This window comes from Macaca thibetana, chromosome 1, assembly GCF_024542745.1.
Source record: "Macaca thibetana thibetana isolate TM-01 chromosome 1, ASM2454274v1, whole genome shotgun sequence".
In the NCBI taxonomy this organism is placed as follows: Eukaryota; Metazoa; Chordata; class Mammalia; order Primates; family Cercopithecidae; genus Macaca; species Macaca thibetana.
Genome location: NC_065578.1, coordinates 32,340,094 through 32,360,959, shown reverse-complemented (window position 1 = coordinate 32,360,959; position 20,866 = coordinate 32,340,094). Strand labels below are relative to the sequence as shown.

The following is a 20,866-nucleotide window of genomic DNA, read 5'->3' as shown; positions in this document are numbered from 1 at the left end:
CGCCAGGGACCAGGCTGAGTCAGCATGCCGGCAGTCTTGGAAGGGCCGGTGGCAACCTTATTCTGAGACAAGATATTTGCCTGGTGACCTTGCTGGTCAGTTAACTTCCACTTTTGCCCTGGCCTTTTCCAGTGCGGGAAGCCCCATGCTCCCCGACGCTGGGAATTATTTCTGGGTGGTGTGCATACAGTCCTGAAAGTGTAGGGGAGGAGGGAGGTCAACAGAAGGGACAGAGCCCTGCCTCCCCACCCCTGCCCGCCCAGCTGGGCAGCAGGCCTTTCTCAGAACTCAGCCTCTTCTCCTGCTGGATGCAGTCACAGTGAACTCTCTGGCCCTCTTTAGCAACTCCACGTGCTTCTGGTTCCTCTTCCAGCCCCTAACACATTCTCTCTCTCTCTGATTTGACAACCTCCTGTTCTATTCAGCCATTCCTGGATCCATCCCTCTCTCCTCTTAGTTGTGTACTGGCATTGCTCCTACCACATTCTCTGGACTCCCACAGACCCCTCTTTTCCAGGTACAGAACTTGACCCTCCGAACACAGCAGACGCCAGCAGCAGCAGCCTCAGGCCCCACCCCCACTCAGCCTGTCCTGCCCAGCTTGGCCCTGAAACCCACGCCAGGCAGTGGCCAACCTCTGCCTACCCCAGCACAGAGCAGAAATACTGCTCAGGCTTCCCCCGCAGGTGCCAAGCCTGGCATAGCTGACAGTGTGATGGAGCCACTCAAGAAAGGAGATGGCAACAGCAGTGTGCCAGGGAGCATGGAGGGCCGGGCTGTGCTCAGCCGGACGGTTCCTGCTGTGGCTGCCCACCCCCTCATTGCACCAGGTAAGGTCTTCAGGAAGCAAGAATCCTTTCCCAGAAAACTCAGGGCCATGAGTCAGAAGGAGACTTTCAGACTTTCCTTTTTCCCATGGATTTGCAAAGATACCAGCCATGGGTCTTTCTCTTCTCCCTCCCTGTCTGGAAGAGTCCATCAGCTCCTGGCTCTGTGCCATGCTTCTGGTCTAACTTTATGCAGGGCAGCCATGTCAGTTGGAATAAAGGAGTCCTTCTGCACAGTGGGCACAGCGATGAATCAGGGTACACAGCCACAGCTCTGGAGCTGTGGGCACAACCTGGAGTGGCTGGAGGCGGGCAGTTGAACTATTTTGAAATTCTCCAAGACTCAGCAAAAAGGCCAGGGGCTAGCCAGAAGCATGTGAGAACCAGACAGGGAGATGGGAATGTAGGAAGTTTATTTTTTCTCATCATTCAGCAAGCATTTGTTGATTAGTATTTGCCAGTCATGTTGCCAATTCTAGGTGTGCAGAGATAAATGAGACTCAGGTCCTGCCCTCCACAGTCTAGCTGGGGAGACAGATATAAGTGCAGTGCATATGCCATAATGGATCTAAGCTCTGAGCGCTGTCAGAACAGAGGAGCTATCTGGCCTTGAGGAGAGGAGCTAGGAAAGGCTTGCCAGTGAGGGTGACACTTGAGAATAAATCTAGGAGCTTGCTTGTGAGGCAGGTCCAGTGAATCCACATGCCCTGCTAGACCCCTTTCCCTGCCTACTAAAACTATCCGCATGCTGCCCATTGTAGGCAATCTTTCATGGGAACATCTGCCAAGAGCCCAAGAAGCCAGGCCTATCGGTCTAGGCAACAAGACCACGCTATTTTACCATAGAAATAAATAGAGTGGCAGAGCACACGGCTTTGCATTAAAGAGAGAGTCACGCTGATCGCATCCCTGAGACAACCACTAACCGCCGTCCTCTCTCAAACTGTTTTACCATCCAGTCTAACCTGCGGGTCTTTTTCTTGAGAAAATACATTAAGAATATATCTCAATACATCTTTGGCAAAATAGGATAGGATTTTTTTCCCCTAAAGGAGTGTGCAGTCAAAAGAAGGGAGCCAGATATAGAAGCAAATCCATTCCACTTCATAAATTCTATTTTAGGACTAAGTACCAGGCACAGTGTGGGCACAGATGGTCAGCTGCCTGCCAGGCAGAATGGGTCAGAGACGCCGTCCCTCAGAGGACACTGCACATGAGCCTTGCGGCATGAGCACGTGACCCGACAGAGTGGGGAAGGTTCCCAGGCAGAGAAAAGCAAAGCAGTGCACATGGCACTGAGTTAGGAGGAAACGGGGTCAAAATCCCTCATTCACCTTCTCGAGGCTTCAGAAATCACCCAGGGGCAAAGGGTCAGTCGCTGCATTCCAGCAGTCACCGCTGAGCCAAGAAAGGCGCCTCCCCACGGAGGCCTCACGGCCCTGTGGCTTCAGATGTTTCTCACTGTCTGGCATGGCTTTCTCCAGAAAGTGGCCCAGCCTCTTCCTTTTATGGAAAAAGAAAGTCAGGCTCAGAAGGGTAGACTGGGGGCTCTTTCAGTGCGTTGAAAGCAGCTTGGACTAGAGCTGAGACCCCAAATGGGCACTTCTAGTTTCTCGTTCAATCTGCATATGCCCTGGAGGACTATCTGCATCTCAAGCCTTCCTGAGAACCCCCTTCCGGCCCAGGCTGAAAGTAACTTCTTTCTAAATCTAAGCCAGCACCCCAAGTTCTAACACTGTTGAAAAGAAAGACTAGTTCTTGGGTTCCTCCTAAGGCTGCTAGGCAACTCAGTTCTCAAGAAAACTGGACAGAAACAGGACCAGCATTCACAGGACGTCCACCATGTGCTAGATAACGTGCCCTGAGTTGTACGCATCACGCTTCTTTAAACCCTGTAAAGATCCCTGTCCAGTAGGTGTCCTTATCCATTTTACAGATGAGCAAACTGAAGCTCAGAGAGGTTCTCCAGGAGCTTACTACAGCTGTCACGCACTCAAAGTCACCTAAGTAGTAAGTGGCAGGACTGGGGGCCAAGTCAAACACTATTCTTCATCTCAAGCCAGATTGTCCCTCTCAGTTCTTACAGTAATCTGGGGCCTCCTCAGCCTTTCCTGTTTCTGACCCAAAGCTGAAAGAGTCTGGGGAGGTCTAAGCCTATTCAGGGTTTGCAGAGTCTGGTGGAGACCCCATGTAAAGGTAAACACCAACAGGTGACAGGCTTGAGGCCCAAGGGCCTAAGCCTAACAGTGCCTGGCTAGAATGCAGTGCAGAGACCAGTGGCTTCACAGAACTTTCTCTGGAGCAGCTGTGAGCTGCAGTCCCACAAAGAACCTCTTCCCAGAGACACAAAGCAGTGGGCCTGCATTGTTCTGCCTCCCACTATCCCGTTCATTCTTCCTCTCTCCCACCCCTTCCTCTCTGTAAGCCTGGAGATTGCGCTTCCCAACTCCCACCTCCCAGATGGAAGGCAGCTGGGGAGGTTTAGTAGGGGAAGATCCTCTCAGGGCTCCTGGACAAAAAGGACTGAAATCATTCTTAGGACCTAGTGCAGGGCAGCCAGGAGCAGCACCTGTCTTGGGCTACACAGTTCCCTGGGCAGAGGTGACTTCTGGCCTCCTGCCCAGCCAACCCACTGTCAATGAACCAAGGGATCTGAGAGCAGGAGAGAAGAGCGTGCTTGAGCATGCGTGTGTGTGTGTGTGTGTGTGTGTGTGTGTGTGTGTGTGTGTGTGTGTGTGTCTGGGAGAGAGAAAGCAAGCGAGCGTGCACGCATTTTTTGTTTGTTATTGGAGCATTTTTTGAGCTGGCTGGCTGGCTGCCCCCAGGGAAAGTAACCAGTGGAGACTTGCAGTGGGGTAGTCGGGGGGTATGGCAGAGAGGAATGTGTTCTCCTGGGGGCTGCTTCCTCCCAGAGCAGGCAGACCCTCCAGTCCCAGCTGGGACTGCTCCCACTGACAGCTGTTTGGGGGCAAAGCCCCTCCCCCATGGCAAGCTCCCTGCTGTTCCTGCTCCTGTCACCTTGGCAACCAGCTTCTTTAGGCTCTGCAAATAGAAAAGGTCCCTTATGCCGAGAAAAGGGGTGGGGGAGCAGGTGGGGGAGGGGAGTAAGGGGCGGAGAACACAGCCTAAGAGGCTGGGCTTTGGAGGGGAAGGAGAAGGGCCTGGCTTGCCCTTGGAGGGCAGAAGAGGGGCAGGCAGCAGGGGTCCCTTGGGCCTGGCCTCCAGGGAAGCCGAGTCCTAAGGAAGTGGGCCACAGCCCCAGATAGGAGACTTGGTTTTTAGAGTTCTCATTCTAGTGGATAAACTCCTGGCTTTGGGTGCACACTCAGGCCCAAAGGTGAGGAGAAAGTTGCTGACCGGGAGGGATACGCTGTGATAAAAGGGAACTGTCGGGTTGTTGAAAAGCTGGGGCCCTTTCACCCAGCTGGGCCTCCAGATGCCAGGTCTTTGTTCTGCATCCTCAGCCCGCCTCAGGTCTCAGCTGAGGAGCGAGAACTCTGCTGGAAGGCCACACAGCTGCTTTGTTTGAACACAGAGAGCGTTTTGTGCAGGGGCAGTGATTTCTGTCTGCGATAGGCTGGACAACGCGATGTTGCTGATTCTAGGATTCTTGGGCACCCTGTTTCCCTCCCAAAGCAGCCTCCAAAATGCAAGCACACTTTTACCTAAGGAATCCAATAAAAACCAAAGCATACAGGTGGGACTGTCATCCGCTAGAAATCCCCAACGATTTTGATGTTAAAATCATGAAACCAGCCATGGAGGTCATTTCAACTATCCATGGTAGCACCAAATTTAGATGACTAAGAATCTCTTTTTATGTTGGGAGAAAAATCCAGATGATATAGGCTATCAGTGGAGGAGCTTTATGTTTTGCTTAACATCTTTCCCTGTGCATACGAGCCTGTGTGCGTGTATGTGTGAGAGAGAAAGCCGACTGACACACAAAGGGACTTGGCCTTGGTGGATGTTTCTTCTTTCCCAAAATTCTTCATGCTAGACTTCTATTAGACTATTTCCCCAGTTGCTGTGGACTAATAATAATACTTACCAGTTAAAGAACAGCCATGTTCCACGTACCGTACTAAATGCTTTACCTACATATCTCACTTAATCTTAACGGTGATTATTCCATTTCACAAATGAAAGAGGTATGGCTCAGAGTCACTGTCATCCCCAAACCATTTGTCCCTTTAATTATGTGGCTCAACAGATACTCATTTAGCACCTATTATGTGCCAAACATTACGCTGAACACTATGGGTATTAAAGAGATGAACAAGAGTTTAAATTCTAATGGGGGGCTGCAGAAATTTGAGTTGTGCTTTGAAAAATGAGTAAGTTTCAAGAATGGAACAGGAGGAAGAGGATCTCAGCTGGCACTGGGAAGCACCTAAGCCCAGAGTGGCTGTGTGCGCGTGTGACCATCTGTGTGTGTAAGTGGGACCCTCCTTCCTTTTCCCTTGCCCTCTGCCATTAGCTGTGGGTCTCCTAAAACTCAGTCCTGTGGCCTGTGTTTCACTCACAGAGGAGTTTGTTGGTTCATACCTTTCAGACATCCACCACCTGTCTGCCAGTGACTTCCTAATACACATCCATCCCTGTCCTCCTCCCTTCTCCCCATACATTTCAGCTATCTATAGGATAGACATCACCCCACCTGCATACAAGTTTTTTTTTTTTTTAATTTGGAGAATTTGTAAAACAAAAACCCTGCATCTTCCTCTCTGGAAAGGGCCCCTCTACCGTATCCTGAGCACTGTCCACAATTGCAAGGTCCTCCTGCACCCCAGACTCACAGAGTTATTTTGACTTCACATTCAGATAACTGGTAGTATTTTTAAATACTACTGAGCATTTACTGAGCATCTACTAGGCATTGAGCAAAGGCAGTGAACCTCTTTGTGGTTTAAACAAAATATTCCGTTTGATACTAACAACTATGTGGTATGTATCACCGTTTACAGAACAGCACGTCTAGATCCGGAGAGGTTAAGCAATTTATCTAAGATTGCACAGCCTGTTGGTGTCAGAGCCACCAGGGAGGCAGAGCGTTACAGTGGGAAAAGCAGTGGGCTTCGGAGTTAACCTGGTTTCAGACCCCAGTTTCATCACCTATTAGTTTAATGACTATGATCAAGTTACTTCAGCTCTGTAAACCTCCATTTCCTCATCTGTAAAACAGAGGTGATTATATTTCCCACAGGCTGTAAATGACTGAGATGGCCTGCACAAGTGACTGGCACAGAGAAAACCCTCCCTCATTCCCACGCTCCATCACCACCCAGCTTGTCACCAGTTTGTCACCAGGTTCTGATGACATTTCCTCTTGTTTTGGCTTCCTGCTTTACTTAAGGCCTGCTGACGGGATGAGGCTTAACTGATCGCCAGGACATCCTACTCACAACTGCTAGAATTATCTCCCTCAGAGACTGTTATTTCCTTCTTGTTTAAAAACCTTCTCTGTAGCCCGGCACAGTGGCTCATGCCTGTAATCCCAGCCCTTTGGGAGGCCGAGGCAGGTGGATCGCTTGAGGTCAGGAGTTTGAGACCAGCCTGGCCAACATGGTGAAACCCCGTTTCTACTAAAAATACAAAAATTAGCCGGGTGTGGTGGCTCATGCCTGTAATCCCAGCTACTTGGGAGGCTGAGGCAGGAGAATTGCTTGAACCTGGGAGGCGGAGGTTGCAGTGAGCCGAGATCGTGCCATTGCACTACAGCCTGGACATCAAGAGCGAAACTCCATCTCAAAAAAAAAAAAAAAGAAAAAAAAGTTCACTGTGTCTTTACGTCCTCCTTGATCAGCTGGAATGCCTAGTCTATAGTAAGGGCTCACTAAATATCATGTTAATGACTTCTGACTGACTATCTGACTCCGTGGGGGACCTTCAAGACCCTCCCCCCACTGCCCACTGCACCTCTCTGACTGCTCCTGGTGTCCTCATGCAGACCCTCTGTTATGGCCAAGCAAATATGCTGTCGTCTCTCTCTCCGACTCCTACCCCTTTGTGACTTACTTGGCCCTTTCCCTCCCTGCCTTCTGGCATAACAATCCCCTTTTGTTGTCCATGTCTCCAAGATTGCCTCCAGAATTCCCAAATGCCTGCAACTAATACTCCTAGGCTTGCTGTACTCGCTCGTCCTTACTGACTTTTGTTATTCACTTGGCCATCAGCATCTTGTAATATGCAAGGCACCATGCCTCACCTGTCAAATGAAGTCAAGTTTCCCTTCACTTACTGCATTGTACAAGTCACTTGGAAACTACTCTCAGTTCTTGCTTGTAAAATAAAAACACTTCTCAATTGCTTCATGGGCTTCTTGTTAGAAATAAATGAGATTTAAATGACAAAAATTCTTTGAGAAGTTCAAAGCAACACACAGTAACAGATAGTATTTTAAGAATAGCTACCATTTACTGAGCATCTACTAGGTACCAAGTGTTGAGCAAAGGCAGTGAATCTCTTTGTGGTTTAAACAAAATATTCCATTTTATACTAACAACTATGTGGTATGTATCACCGTTTACAGAACAGCAAGTCAAGATACAGAGAGGTTGAGCAATTTATCTACGATTGCACAGCCTATCAGTGTCAGAGCCAAGATTTAAACTCAGATCTGACTGACTCTAAAACCCAGGCCTTTATCCACTTATGCTATACTGCTATCCTCTGCCAAGGGCAGGCTAGGGGCAGAGATGCAGATAACAGTTTCTTTTATAATGCTCCAAGCTGCTTAGCAAAGAATCCTGTACACAGCCAGTATTTGGTAGTTTTTCCAGAGGGCTGCAGAAGAGACCTGAAAACGTTCAAGCATAATCAGACTATCACAGAGTGCCCCTGCAGCTGGCAACCCAACACCGTTTTATAAGTTTCTTACAGGGAAACTTCCCTTAGCTCTACTTCCCCTATCAAACTCCTCCTGACCCCAAGCCAAGGGAATGCATCACGGAAAATTTGTGTGGCTATTGCTTTAGAGTTTTCCAAAAGGAGCTTCCTTGTCTATTCTTGTGTATGCGGAGCACTGATCTCTAGAGCCAACCCCAACCTTAGTTCCCTCCTGAAGCCTAATCACATGAAACATCTTTAGGGATGAGCTGCCCCTAGAAGGTGCTAAGCATAACTTAGACCCAGCCAAAAACTGCCTCCTCTTCTGACTCCTCTCTGTTAGACACCTTGGGGTTCAACTATACATGATGACCTGGAGATCCCTGAATTCCCCACAGTATTTTATGCCTCTGAGTCTTCCCGAATGCTGTTCCTTTTGTCATCTTCCTAACTCTGAATCATGTTAAACACTTGCTCTGGGAAACCTTCTCTGCTCTCCTTCCAAAGCTGAATCCCCTTTTGCGTGTTCTCAATATTCTGTGCTTATCGCCTATCATAATATTTACCAAATTATGCTGAGAGTATCTGTCTACCATCTGTCTCTTTTACTAAACTGTAATCTCTTCTAGGGACCATGTTTTAGCCAGTACCAACCATAGTACTTGGTGTGTGGTGGGTGCTTAATAAGTTGTTTGTTGAGTGAATGAATGGTTGAAAGTATATCTTCCCTTAAGAGTAGTGGCTAGTAAAAAGATCTGCCATTCCTCTCCCACAGGCATACTCTCCTTGCCTGTAGGCCAGGTAACATCAAACTCTAATCAATTATAGTAGACTTCTAGGAAAATGAGTGCATAAGTAGTCCTGCAACTGTAGCTGGTATGCTTGCAGCTCCCATATACTTTGAGGCAAGAGTCCCAGCATTTCTGGGACACTGAGCTGTTTCTTGAATACTTGAAGCCTTGAGAACAAGTTTTGTAGGATAAATAAGTCCCACCATGTTGTCTGTCATTCATTCATTCATTCAGCAGTATTGATTGAGCATCTACTAAATTCAGGATATTTTGGAGGAAACAAATGACTCACATAAATTCTGCCTACCAAAAGAGATAAGTCACTTACTGAAATAACTCTGAGATAGGTATAACCCTTACCTCTATTTTAAAGATGATGATGACCGGGCGCGGTGGCTCAAGCCTGTAATCCCAGCACTTTGGGAGGCCGAGACGGGCGGATCATGAGGTCAGGAGATCGAGACCGTCCTGGCTAACACGGTGAAACCCCGTCTCTACTAAAAAATACAAAAAACTAGCCGGGCGAGGTGGCAGGTGCCTATAGTCCCAGCTACTCGGGAGGCTGAGGCAGGAGAATGGCGTAAACCCGGGAGGTAGAGCTTGCAATGAGCTGAGATCCAGCCACTGCACTCCAGCCTGGGCGACAGAGCGAGACTCTGTCTCAAAAATAAATAAATAAATAAATAAATATATAAATAAATAAATATGATGATACAGAGGTACAGAGAGGTCAAGTAACTCACTCACCCCATGTCACACAGCTGGTAAGCAGCAGAGTTGGAATTCAAATCCAAGCATTTTGGCTCAAGAGCTCATACTTGACTTCTGGGCACACTGCTTCTCTGAGGGCAGTGCAAAGCAAAGCAGCCTGAATGTCATCTCAGAGAAAGGGGAAAGTCCTGTCAGCTGTAAAGGCCAGAGAATGGTGACTAGAATTTGATATGTGGCACTCTAGACAGTATGAGAAAAGGCATATACTCTGTACAGGGTACAGTGAATAGTAAAGATTGCTTGGGTCAAATAAATAATAAAAATTACAAGGGTGGTTTATGTTGTAGAGATCCTGAATTCTTGCCAGGGGCTTTAGACAACTGTAGACAAAGGAGAGTCCCTGGCAGTTTTTAGTGAGAGATCAGATCTGTGCACTAGGAAGATTAGTTTGCACTCTCTAAGCTGGATTACAGAGAGAAGAAACTGGAATCAGGAAGACCCTTTACTGCAATACTCTAAACAAAAGGATTTTTTTTTGATCCAGGATAATGCTGGAGTTAAATCATGATCTTTGTTTTTATTAATCTCAAAAAGTTAAGGATGTATCAATATATACCCCAAATACCTTGGGGTCTCTGATCTATATGAATTGATTCAAGCCTTATGAGCTTGATTTCCACCCTTGGTGTATAGTAGCCTAGTTTATCCTAAAACAATTGCTTTTAGTTTTCCATGAGCAGCACAGGGTGGGGAGAGAATGGGATAGGAGAGGAAGCACAGGAATAGAAGCCAGGACAGCAGTCCCCTTTCCTGGTCTTTTGGGAAAACAAATGTGTGTTTATGCTGTATAGATATAGAATCTTTTCCCTCTGTAACCCTTTTTCCTCCTTATTAACCCTGAATTGTAAACTACTTTCCTGCTATAGCCACTCAATCAAATTCTAGATGTGGAAGAGATTTATGTGATCACCTAGCCCAGACCTCCTCTTTCACAGGTTAAACTCTGAAGCCCTGAGAAAGAAGAGTACCTTGTCTCAGGCCACACAGCCAGCAAGTACTGGGGCATGCCATTGATCCTCTCAGCCTCCCTGACCTGGACCATCTCCAGCTCCCACCTCACATGGGCAGCCCCTAAGAATGATTCCACATTCCAGGGGCAGGAATCCATGATTTTGCATTAAGGGAGAAAAAGTTTTGGTTGCGTTTGCAGTGACGATGCCCATCATTTGCAGATCGTTCTGGCTGTGGGCGCCTAACAAAGTCCTGTGTGGCCTCTTCAGTGTCTCCCAGGTGCCTTATCAACAGCCTTCTCAAAAGTGCCTGATTGTTAAATTCTGACCTATTCAATGTGAGATAAGGAGACACGGCTTAGATTGGGGTCAGGGACACTTTATAATTACCAAATGCCTGCTGGCATTTCCACAAAGGTTCTGCCATCAACCCAAACCCAACACACTTCCCTCAACATCACACTGGTGTCCAAGTTTCCCAAACCCGTCATTCAGTATCCTCCATACTAAACCCCTGTGGGCCATCCATAGTCCGTCTCTCTCTGATTAGACAGTCACCAAGACCCATTTTGCTTTTGCTTTGTAACATGTCTTATTTCTGTCCTTTCAAATCCTATTGGAATTCTGCTTGGAATTCCATGTCGGGCTGGGATGAGACCATTCAAAACTTGCATGTGAATAGAAAAATTCAAGAAGGAAGACACCTCCCCTAACTCAGTTTGAAACCTGCTTACTTTGCATCCGTTGCATCACAGGATCCTTTTAAAATGTGAGCTCAGGACCCAGAATTCACCTTTATCCTTACTGGCTTGAGGCTTTAGTTGTAAAAGTCCATTTGCTGGCCTCCAGCTGTGGCCTGCCATGCATTTGGCTAGCTCTCCAGCCGGGGAAGTCTCTGTAGAGGGCAGTTTTTAAACAGGACAGATTCAGCTGAGCTGCTTCGTCCTAGGCTGGCCTGGCACTAGCCAGAGGGTGATCTGTGTAAAGACAATCTCTGAGCTGAATTTCATGAATCCCTACTCTAAACAAGGCATGAGCTAGACACTGAAGGGATTACTAAAAAATATAAGAATTCTCACCTCAAAGAGTCAGCCAGCTTAAAATGGAAGAGGGAAAGCTAGTATAGCAACACATGGCATAAAATAAATTCCTGTCAGGCACTGTGTTAGATTCTGGAGAGAGATACACGAAGCTTCTGACCACAAGGAGGTCATGATCTGGAAGATAGATAAGAAACAATTACAACCCACCTTAATAAGCATTATTATGATAGAGGTAGACCCTGGATACTTTGAGAACCTAAACCAGACTGATATAATAGTTATGACTAGAAATGATTGAATATGACTACATGCCAGGCACTGTGCTGTGCACATTAAGCCATTTTTCTGTCATTTTCTTCTCATTTCATCCTTTTAACAACTTCTGTACAGAAATTATATTTTTAATTTTTAGATTGGGAACGTGAGGCCCAGAGAGTAGTTAGTCCCAGGTCCCTTGGTATATAACAGAGGGAACCAGTAACCCAGCCCTGGTCTGCCTGATGCCAGGATCCAATAACTACCATTGTCTACTGGCTCTTCCTGGAGAAGGCCTCGTCTGAGCAGAGCCAGAGGCTGGATGAGGACTAGCCATGCAGAGCTGCGTTGGGTGGTGGAGAGGCTGTAGCTGTTGCAGGTACAGAGAACAGCAGATGAAGGGTGCGGAGGAGAGAGACAGCATGCCACACTTAGAATCCAGTATTTCTCTGAGCTGCCAGAATGGCCAAAGAGGGCCTCACAGAGGAGGTGAGTTTTGAGTTGTGAGGAGTTAAGCGTTGGGGGTGGGGGACAGCTTAAAGAGCCCAGTGTTCCTCCAGCAAAGGAGGAAAGCAGGAATAGAGTGAATGTGTTAGGCCATGGCAATGAGCAGGCCAGGCTCAGGGTGAAAAATGAAAGGGATGAAAACAAGAGACATTGAATTTGGGAAGCCATTTTTATTTGGATGTGGGAGGGGCAGAGTTGGAAGACAGCAGAAAAGAAGGTCAAGCCATGCTCTCTAACCTGGCCTTTCCCCCTTCAGCTTATGCTCAGCTGCAGCCACACCAGCTCCTCCCACAGCCATCCTCAAAGCACCTGCAGCCCCCATTTGTGATCCAGCAGCAGCCACAGCCACAACAGCAGCAGCCACCGCCCCAGCCATCACGGCCTGGGCTCCAAGCTCAGCCCCACCCTCAGCTCGCCTCCATCTCTCCAAGCGTGGCCCTCCAGCCCAGCTCAGAGGCCCATGCCATGCCACTAGGCCCGGTTACACCCGCCCTGCCGCTCCAGTGTCCCACTGCCAACCTGCACAAGCCTGGCGGCAGTCAGCAGTCTCACCCTCCCACGCCTGATGCTGGGCCTCAGAATGGACATCCCGAGGGCGTGCCCCACACCCCTCAACGCAGGTTCCAGCACACTTCAGCCGTCATCTTACAACTGCAGCCTGCTTCACCAGTGGTGAGTAAGCCAGCCCCAAGGTCCAGGGAGCACATGGGGCGGCCACAGCTTGGACGACCCCACAGCCCCTTCAAGAAGTGCTTCTGGGTAGGCTGACGGGTGAAATCATCTTTGGGGATTCCAAGAAGGAAGAGAGGGCTTTCCCCAGTTTGAGGATGACTGAATCTTAAGGTCCTTGCCTGCTTCCCAAGCTCCACGGAAAGCAGGGAAGTATTCAAGAACGCAAAGGCTATTTCTGAGAGGCCCCTCTCTCTGTCCTGTCCTTTGACAGCCCCAGCAGTGTGTTCCTGATGACTGGAAAGAAGCGGCACCAGGGGAGAAGAGTGTGCCTGAGACTCGGTCTGGCCCATCACCACATCAGCAGGCTATTGTCACTGCCATACCTGGTGGCCTGCCTGTACCCAAGAGCCCTAACATCCAGTCGTCCCCAGCTCACGGTATGAAGCACAGTGGGGCTCTGGGGGAGGGGATAAAGTTGGCCTTTCTTGCAATGCCCTGGCACATTTCACTTGAGCATCTGCAATGGGAAGGCAAACTATTACAAGCAGGGAAGCTGGGGGGTTGGAAACAGAGGAGGGATGTGAGAAGATGAACCAGAAATAAAGTAAGGGAGACACCGAAGATATCAGAGCAAGAGGGTGGAGAAAGAAGAGGTGAAAGTTCTAGAACCAGACACTGGGGCCTGCCTGCATGTCACTGGTGTCAGATGTATCCACATAGACATATGCCAAGTGGAGAGTGGAGGCAGGTGGCCAGTTGTCACAGTTCTCTGCTTCCTTTGGTATGAAAGGGGGTTCTTGATATTGGAAATATGGCAAAACAGCTACCACATCTCAAAAATAAGGGAAATGCCAGGGAGAGGCAGAGGGGGACTCAAATGAGTTCAGCTCACAGGAAGCATCTCTGAGGAAACTGTGCTCAGCTTTGGGATCCCCATCTGTCTGTGTGGGCTCAGTTACAAGTGGACTTCTCCCCTCCTGAGGTTCAGGAGACTCTGTTGGGTTCCTTCATCTGGATGGGAGAGGCACGGCAGTACCTCCGCCTTCTGCAAAGATCTGCTTGCTTCCCTTCCCCTCTCTGCCAGTTTGCACAGCACTGTTGGCCCAGATCTCAGTGACATTCTGAGCCATGGACCACCTGCAACTCAGGGAGGCAGTTCCAGTCATTGTGCTGTGTTTGCTGAGGCGGGGTGGGGGACAGCCAAGAGAAAAAGAGTTTGGAAGTTGATGGAGAAATAAGAAAAAAATACCTTAGCACAAGGCAGGGCAAAAAGGGTACAAAGGTTCTACAAGGAACAGAAGCAGGATCAAGGAAAAGAATATGGAGAAAGAACAGCAGGAAAATTAAAGGATGGGAAGGAGGTCATCTCTTCTCTCTCTGCACACTTGCAGATGAGAAGGGGTTTTGAACAGCAGTCCATTCCACTGTAGATTTGCTCTAATTATCAGAAAGCTGCTTTTCAAGTGAAGTCAAACCTGCTCTCTTGGAATTTGCCAGCATTGGTCATGATTCTGTCTTGTGAATTGTAAGAGTCCATCTTATACAGTGTTTGTAGACAGTTGTCAGACTGTCTCTTGCCTCTCCCCCCATTAAAAAAGAGAAAATCTCCAGGCTAAATATCTGAGACTTTTTTTCATTTTTTACTTATGACAGGTCAAGACCTCCATTCTCACCATTCTGGTCAGGCTTGTCTATCTACATTCTACCTTTTCATTAATTTTCCTAATATTTGGTCCCCAAAATTAAGCACATTAATTCCAAAGCCTGTTTCAGGGGCAGGGCTGTTCCCTAGATCCATGTTTTATGGAAGGGAGGAACTACAATTTGTTGAACACCTACTATATGCTGAGTACTGTTCCAAGTCGTTTACTCACTCACAACAGCCCTAGGACATAAGTAGAACTGTCCCCATCATTCAGAGGCAGAAACAAAAGCCAAGGGGCTCCAGGTCCTGCGGCTGTGAAAGGGCAGCACCATGACTCTGACTCCTACAGTAGTCACTCCCTCACCTTCCTTCATCAGGATGGTGCACAAATGGCCCCCGTGAACTCTCCGACGCTATAGGAATGACACTGTTGTTCACAGAGCACTGTCACCTGAATTCCAGAGAGCTGGGTTTCATTTTTGTTTCTGAGGTTTCATCTTACCTGGAACTGCTGTCATGCCAGCTCTCCCTAGTCTAGAACTTGTATAATTTATAGTTGAACCAAAATATAATTGCTTACATCTGTTAAGTGTTATCTTGTAAATTTAGCCCATAGTTCTAGCCTAGCAAGAAAACAGTAATGGTTACTAGTTAATATTTATTGAGCCCTCTCTGCTAGACTTTACACATATTTCCTCATTTAATCCTGACAATAACCCTCTGAGGTAGCAACTTTTATCCTCATTTTAAAGGTAAGACCACTGAGGCATAGAAAAAAGCAAGTGGTGGGGCACGAATCTTTTCTATCTGAATTCTGCTATTCGTTATACTAACTCCTCTGCTTAACTTTGCCACCTGTAAATTATATAGCGTGTTTTATTTGCCTTTTACCAATTTGTTAATAGAAGTATCATACGAGACCCCACTGAGGATTCATGCCATCTCCAGAACAGTGGTAATCAACATTTTTTGCTCAAGTGTTTGTAATCCAGAAACCCCTAAATGAACTCACATTTGCCTTTCTTCTCCATAAAGCTCTCAAAATTTTCTTTCTGAAATCTAATCATGGTGATATACAAACAAGCATCCTCCTCTTGAGGTCCTATCTCATGACAGAAGTAAGCTTTACACAGTGGAAACAACTGTCAACCACCCAAGACTTAAATATCCACTCTGTGTATGTCTTTTTTTTTTTTTAAGATGCATTCTTACTCTGTCGCCCAGGCTGGAGTGCAGTGGCATGATCTTGGCTCACTGCAACCTCTGCCTCCCGGGTTCAAGTGATTCTCCTGCCTCAGCCTCCCGAGCAGCTGGGATTTCAGGCACACACTACCATGCCCAGCTAATTTTTGTACTTTATTAGTAGAGACGTGATTTCGCCATGTTGGCCAGGCTGGTCTCGAACTCCTGACCTCAGGTGATCTGCCCACCTCGGCCTCCCAAAGTGCTGGGATTACAGGTGTGAGCCACTGTGCCTGGCCCATTCTGTGTATGTGTGAATGCCTACTCTGTGCAAAGCACTGTGGGAAGGGAGGTAGCACATAGAGAAACACAGTCAAGAGCTGAAGGTCTACTGGGAACGATGAAAAATGCACAGGAAAAAAATTACAATAGAAAATAAAATGCGATAAATGCCATAGACTGATTTGAGGTAAGTCATTTAAAAGCTACAAAACAGGAAAAGTTACTGCCGACTAGAGATTATCAGGATAGATTTCAGGGAGGATGAGGCATCGTTCTAGAGCAGAGGTTGGCAAACTACAGCCCAATGGCCAAAACCATCACATTGCCAGTGTTCGTACGGCTCGCAAGCTAATAATGATTTCTACATTTTAAATTTTTTTAAAAAAAATCAAAATAATTATATTTCATGATACATGAAAATTATCTGAAATTCCAATTCTAGTGCCCATAAATAAAGTTCCATGGGAACACAACCACACTCGTTCATGTACATATTGTCTGTGGTTGCTTTCCTGCGGCAACAGCAGAGATGAGTTGTTGCAACAGACCGTATGACCTACAAAGTCTAAAATATTTACTCTCTGGTCCCTGGCAGAAAAAGTTTGCCAACTGCTGTTCTTGAGTCTGGACCTTGAAGGCTAGGTAGGACCTGGACATACAAAGTTGGGGAAAGAGCATTCCAGGAAGAACTGGTGGAACTTAAGAGAGGGAGGCAGGAAAGTGTGCGCATGTTAGGGAACAGGAGTTGAGGATACAATCCTGTGTTACCCTAGTTTATAAAACAAAATGTAAGTGTAAGAAATGCAGAGGCAGAGGAGAAGGGAATATGAATATTAATGAAAAGGGGGGTTGAAATTTTGAAAAATAGAGGAGAAAGGGAGTTAAGTAAATATTCGGGGAATGTAAAATAAATGTAAACAAAGATGGGATGAGGCCTGAGAGTTGAAAGGGGTGGGGGGAGAAGAAAGGCAGGGAACGAATATGAATACTAAGGAAGGCAAGAAAATGGGGCCATGTTGGGAATAGAAGGGAGTCAAGAATGAAGTCCCTGGCATGGGTCCAGCACCTTCCTGCGCCTCGCGCTCCCGAGGGTGGGGACTGTGTCATGCAGCACCTCTCTGTACCCTAGCAGCCCCTCGCGCGCGAGCTGAATGAGTACGCTTCGCCACGACGGCGCAGGTTCACCCGGTGCGCTTGGGGAAGAGAACTCCAACTGTGTGTCAGGCGCGGCGGGCCGCCTGAACCCACTTCCTCAATCAGCCTCTGCCGCGAGCCGCAGGCCGCTCATAGAGGTGTGACCGGGGCACTTGGGCCATGACTTCTGATCCTCGGTTCCCAGTAGGAAGGAGAATGACTTGTAGGGTCGTTGTGAACAATAAGTGGGGAGAGTGCGAGCTGGGTTTGGCACGAACTGAGCTCTCGGTGACTGGCGGTCATTAGTCTTCTGAAAGCCCCCCAGGCCCCTCAGGGAGTGAACGGTCCAAGGCGGGAGTCGCGGGCCGCCCCGCCAAAGAGCACTTGCGCAGGAGGCCAGGGCAGCCTCCTCGTGGCGTGACGCCCGCCTCCCTAGGCTGAGCCCCGGGCGTCCCTAACCCGCCTTCCGGAGGGCGCGAGGCGGGGCTCGACGCACAAAGGAAGCGCGCGGCCCGTGTCCGCACCGCCCCTCCCGCGGCCCCGCCCCGCCGCGCGGCCCGCCCCGCCCCGCGCCCTCGTCCCGCCCCCGGCAGAGGCGGCCGCGGGAGCGGTCCCAGACGCGCCGCATTGTCTCCGCGGCGGCTGCAGCCCTCGAGCGCCCGCCGCGCGCGCGCGCGCAACCCCGGCCGCCGCCCGCGCTCCCGCCCCGGCCTCGCGCCCCCGTCCCGGCCTCGCGCCCCGGCCGCCCTTTGTTGACGCCGGCCAGGCCGGTGCGGTCGCATGCGCCGCGGCAGCCCCGGGCCCCGGCTCGGAGGCCCCCGGCGGAGAGAAGGCGGCCCGCCCGGGCCCGGGACCCCGCGCGAGTCGGCGCCCGGCCGAGGGGCTGCGTAGGCCCCGCCCGGCCAGGCCCAGCCGGGCCCTGGACAGGTCAGTGCCGGGGCGGGGGAGGGGTTCTCGCCAGGAGGGAGGCCGGGGGCCGCGCTCGCCGCCCTGGAAGTCGGGCACCGCCCTCGGTGCCCCTAGCGGCCCGGGCCTACGCGGCTGCCAGGCCGTGCCAGTCGCGGCTCTCGCCCGCTTGGCGCCTGGGAGGTGCCCTGTTCCCCTGCCTCGCTCGCCTGGGGATCCTGCGGGCCCGTCGCCCCTGGAAGCCCTGTGTCACCTCGGCGCGCCGCAGCTTCCGCGTCCCCAGGCCCCACACACCCCACCCCAGCCCCGACCTAGGACCGGCCTCCCCGCCGCTGCGACTTCCCGGGGACGGACGGTGCGTTGGGGGCAAGACTGCTGGCATCTGCATTACTTTATTGGTGGTGGACTCCCTATCTTGGAGGCGCCTGCGGCTTCGCTGGAGAGTTTTGTTTTTAATCTAGTTCAGTCTCACGAGGTTTTTAATTGGATAGAAAGGGACAAGCTGTTCTGTGTCTGTCTTCCATTTTTAGAAGAGCGTTTTCTCTCCTTCTTCTGCCAAATGAAGGTAGACTATATTTGTTGCTTCTTTACATTAAAATCGGGATTTGTGAGATTCTCTATTTAAACTGAAGTCCACAGACAGGGAAATAATTGGCCCAAGGTCAGGTTGCAAACCAGTGGCGAAGCTACCATCTGAACTCCTAAGCCCTGGGCCCCAGTCAGTGCCCTGCTACAGCGCACCCCCACCGGCCCACCGCCCCCCGTCTTCCATAACCTGAACTGATCTCACCCACATAGTTTCGGTTCTAATCAACTTTCCTTTCCTTCCTACTCCATACCTGCGATGTGTACCTTCATGTGCTGTGTATGGAACACACTCTTCTCATCTTTTTCTTGCCTTACAAATCAATGACAGTCTTCCCCTCGGGTATCTCTCATGTTTGATCGTTAATCCCCTCTCCATTAGCATATTGGGCCCAGAGGATCCCTTGCAAAATAAGCTACCGACCTAAATCCATCATATGTCCCTGATTTTTCTAGGACAGCCCCAATTTAAACTATTCCATCCCATTGTCTATTAGCCCGAGTATCTCCATTTTTGGTTTAAAAAATAATGTCACTTTGTACCAGAGCCTACTGACCTAGCCTTTTCCAGCCATTTGGCTCTGGAGCATAACTGGGTAATCCAATTATCATTCACCTGGGATTTTTCTTCCCCGCCTGAGTCAACCCAAATGTTGGAACTGCCAGGATTTCTAGGTCAGCATGAACATTACAGGCTAATGAGGCAAGGAAATTCCTTCTTGATCTTGTATTTCTTCCCACCTCCCCCATCCGCCCATCTATTATTCTGGTACAGGGCAACAGACCTGTGGCAGACCCTAATGATGAGGGTTTAGGTTTAGGTCACAAGGGATGTAGGGCTTCGCATCGTTTTGACTTTAGAACAGAAATAAAGTACCTGACTGTGTTGGTTATCGGGGCAAGAGGCTGTCTTGAACCTGAAGATACCAGCACGGCTAAGTAGTTCTGGTTTCATTCAGTTAGACTTAACATACTTTTATTTGGCTCCCATTTAAGGTAAAGTACTGCCCTAGGCACTGGGGAATATCAAAGTGATTTTAACAAATAGCTCCCAACATCTGGATTTACATTTGGGAGTACTCACACTTTCTAACCAGCTGAGAAACTGTTTTTCACTGGTGATTTCTGCACCCAAGTTCCAGCCCCTGCAAGGCGGGAACTGGGGCCTCTGGCTTGGCTCACTCACAAGGGCGGGCTTGTTTCGCAGAAGGTCGGGCAGATGGGGAGTGGTGCTCTTTTGGCACCTGCTCTTTCCAGGCACTCTTCATCACATGAGCTCTGCCTCTCAGCCCACCCAAGATCTGTTTCCAGGCTCGTCCATGCACACAGGGAAGAACAGACATCTTTTTCCTCCAGCCTTAATCTTGAGAAGGGGTAGTTTCTTAGTCCACTTTTCTGTTGTACTTGAGTCAGTTTCTCAGTTGTCCAACTATGTTTTCTCTCCTGTTTTCACCCCCTTCTTATTTCCCCCAAACTGTTCTTTACTGACATGTGGCACATAGGTGCTTAATGAATGTTGGTGTTTCGTCATGTCCCCACCTCCTGGCCCTTTCCACTCTCTCCCAGGTCCTGGGTTAATTTTTAATTTACCTTTGTCAAGCTCACTCCATATATATTATTTACTCTTCCCTCTGAGTAAAGAGGGACCTCCAGCCCCTTTCCTTCTGTCACAGTCATCATTCTCCTGGCTGTGGGTCTCATCAGCCATTGTTTCTGCATTCTCTGCCTCCTTCAGGGAAGAAGAGCCTCTTAGGAAGGTACTCTGCTGCTTCCCCAGACAAATCTCCTCTGTCATGGACTTTCTAGTCTAAGCTGACTGACCCTGAGATTTCTCTTCCTGCCACCAAGCCCTTCCCTCAGCTATGACCCTGTGGCTGTTACTTGCTCTGGCTCAGCCCCAGAATCCACTCTTTTTCAGACCACATCCTTTTTCCTGTGTTACTCATTTCCTGTCTCAGATACTTTGGATACCTTGGTTCTGATCTTTCAGGGGGAGAGGGCGTGTTAAGAGGAGTAAGTAGATGGACAATCTTACACAATTGAACTCTTCTTATGTCTGGCCTTGCATGCTCTTACATAGGCTGCCCTCTCCCTACGTTTTCTTATATAAGGAAAAACACAGAACACGATTATTGTCTCAGAATTAGGAACCCCTACTGGTGTGCTTCTAGGTGTTTTTTGTCTACTTTTCTCTGTTGTGAATGTGTAAAGGGGATGACCTGACTGCCTTAGACTCTTCCCCTAAGTCTCTGTCCTCCCTTAGGCTGTGGACCTCAGGCAGGCGTTCAGTAACCATTTACCAAAGTTCCCCCACCTCCTCACTTCCATCCAGCATGGATCAGCAAGCCAAAATAAAGTTTATAAAACCTAGGGTTTAGGTTGGTGGCTCCAGTTCCTGTAATGCTGCTCATCATTAGCACGGTATTTACCAAGAGTTTTTCCCTTTTCTTGAGTCAATCTAAATTTATATTAAACTTCTCCCAGCTGT

At 48.9% G+C, this 20,866-nt stretch overlaps 1 protein-coding gene across 4 annotated transcripts in view; it reads left to right on the top strand.

Annotated features, from left to right (window-relative positions):
• The window catches only part of PHC2 (polyhomeotic homolog 2), a 111,459-nt gene that overhangs the window by 67,705 nt on the left and 22,888 nt on the right, over positions 1-20,866 (top strand). For 3 of the 4 annotated variants that reach the window (XM_050746927.1, XM_050746785.1, XM_050746835.1), the window contains 3 exons: positions 518-830; positions 12,229-12,644; positions 12,916-13,081. In XM_050746927.1, the coding sequence (XP_050602884.1) occupies positions 518-830; positions 12,229-12,644; positions 12,916-13,081 (895 nt within the window). Of the gene's footprint in view, positions 1-517; positions 831-12,228; positions 12,645-12,915; positions 13,082-17,501; positions 17,815-20,866 lie in introns of those variants that run through there. The other variant, XM_050746997.1, reaches the window with a different exon arrangement.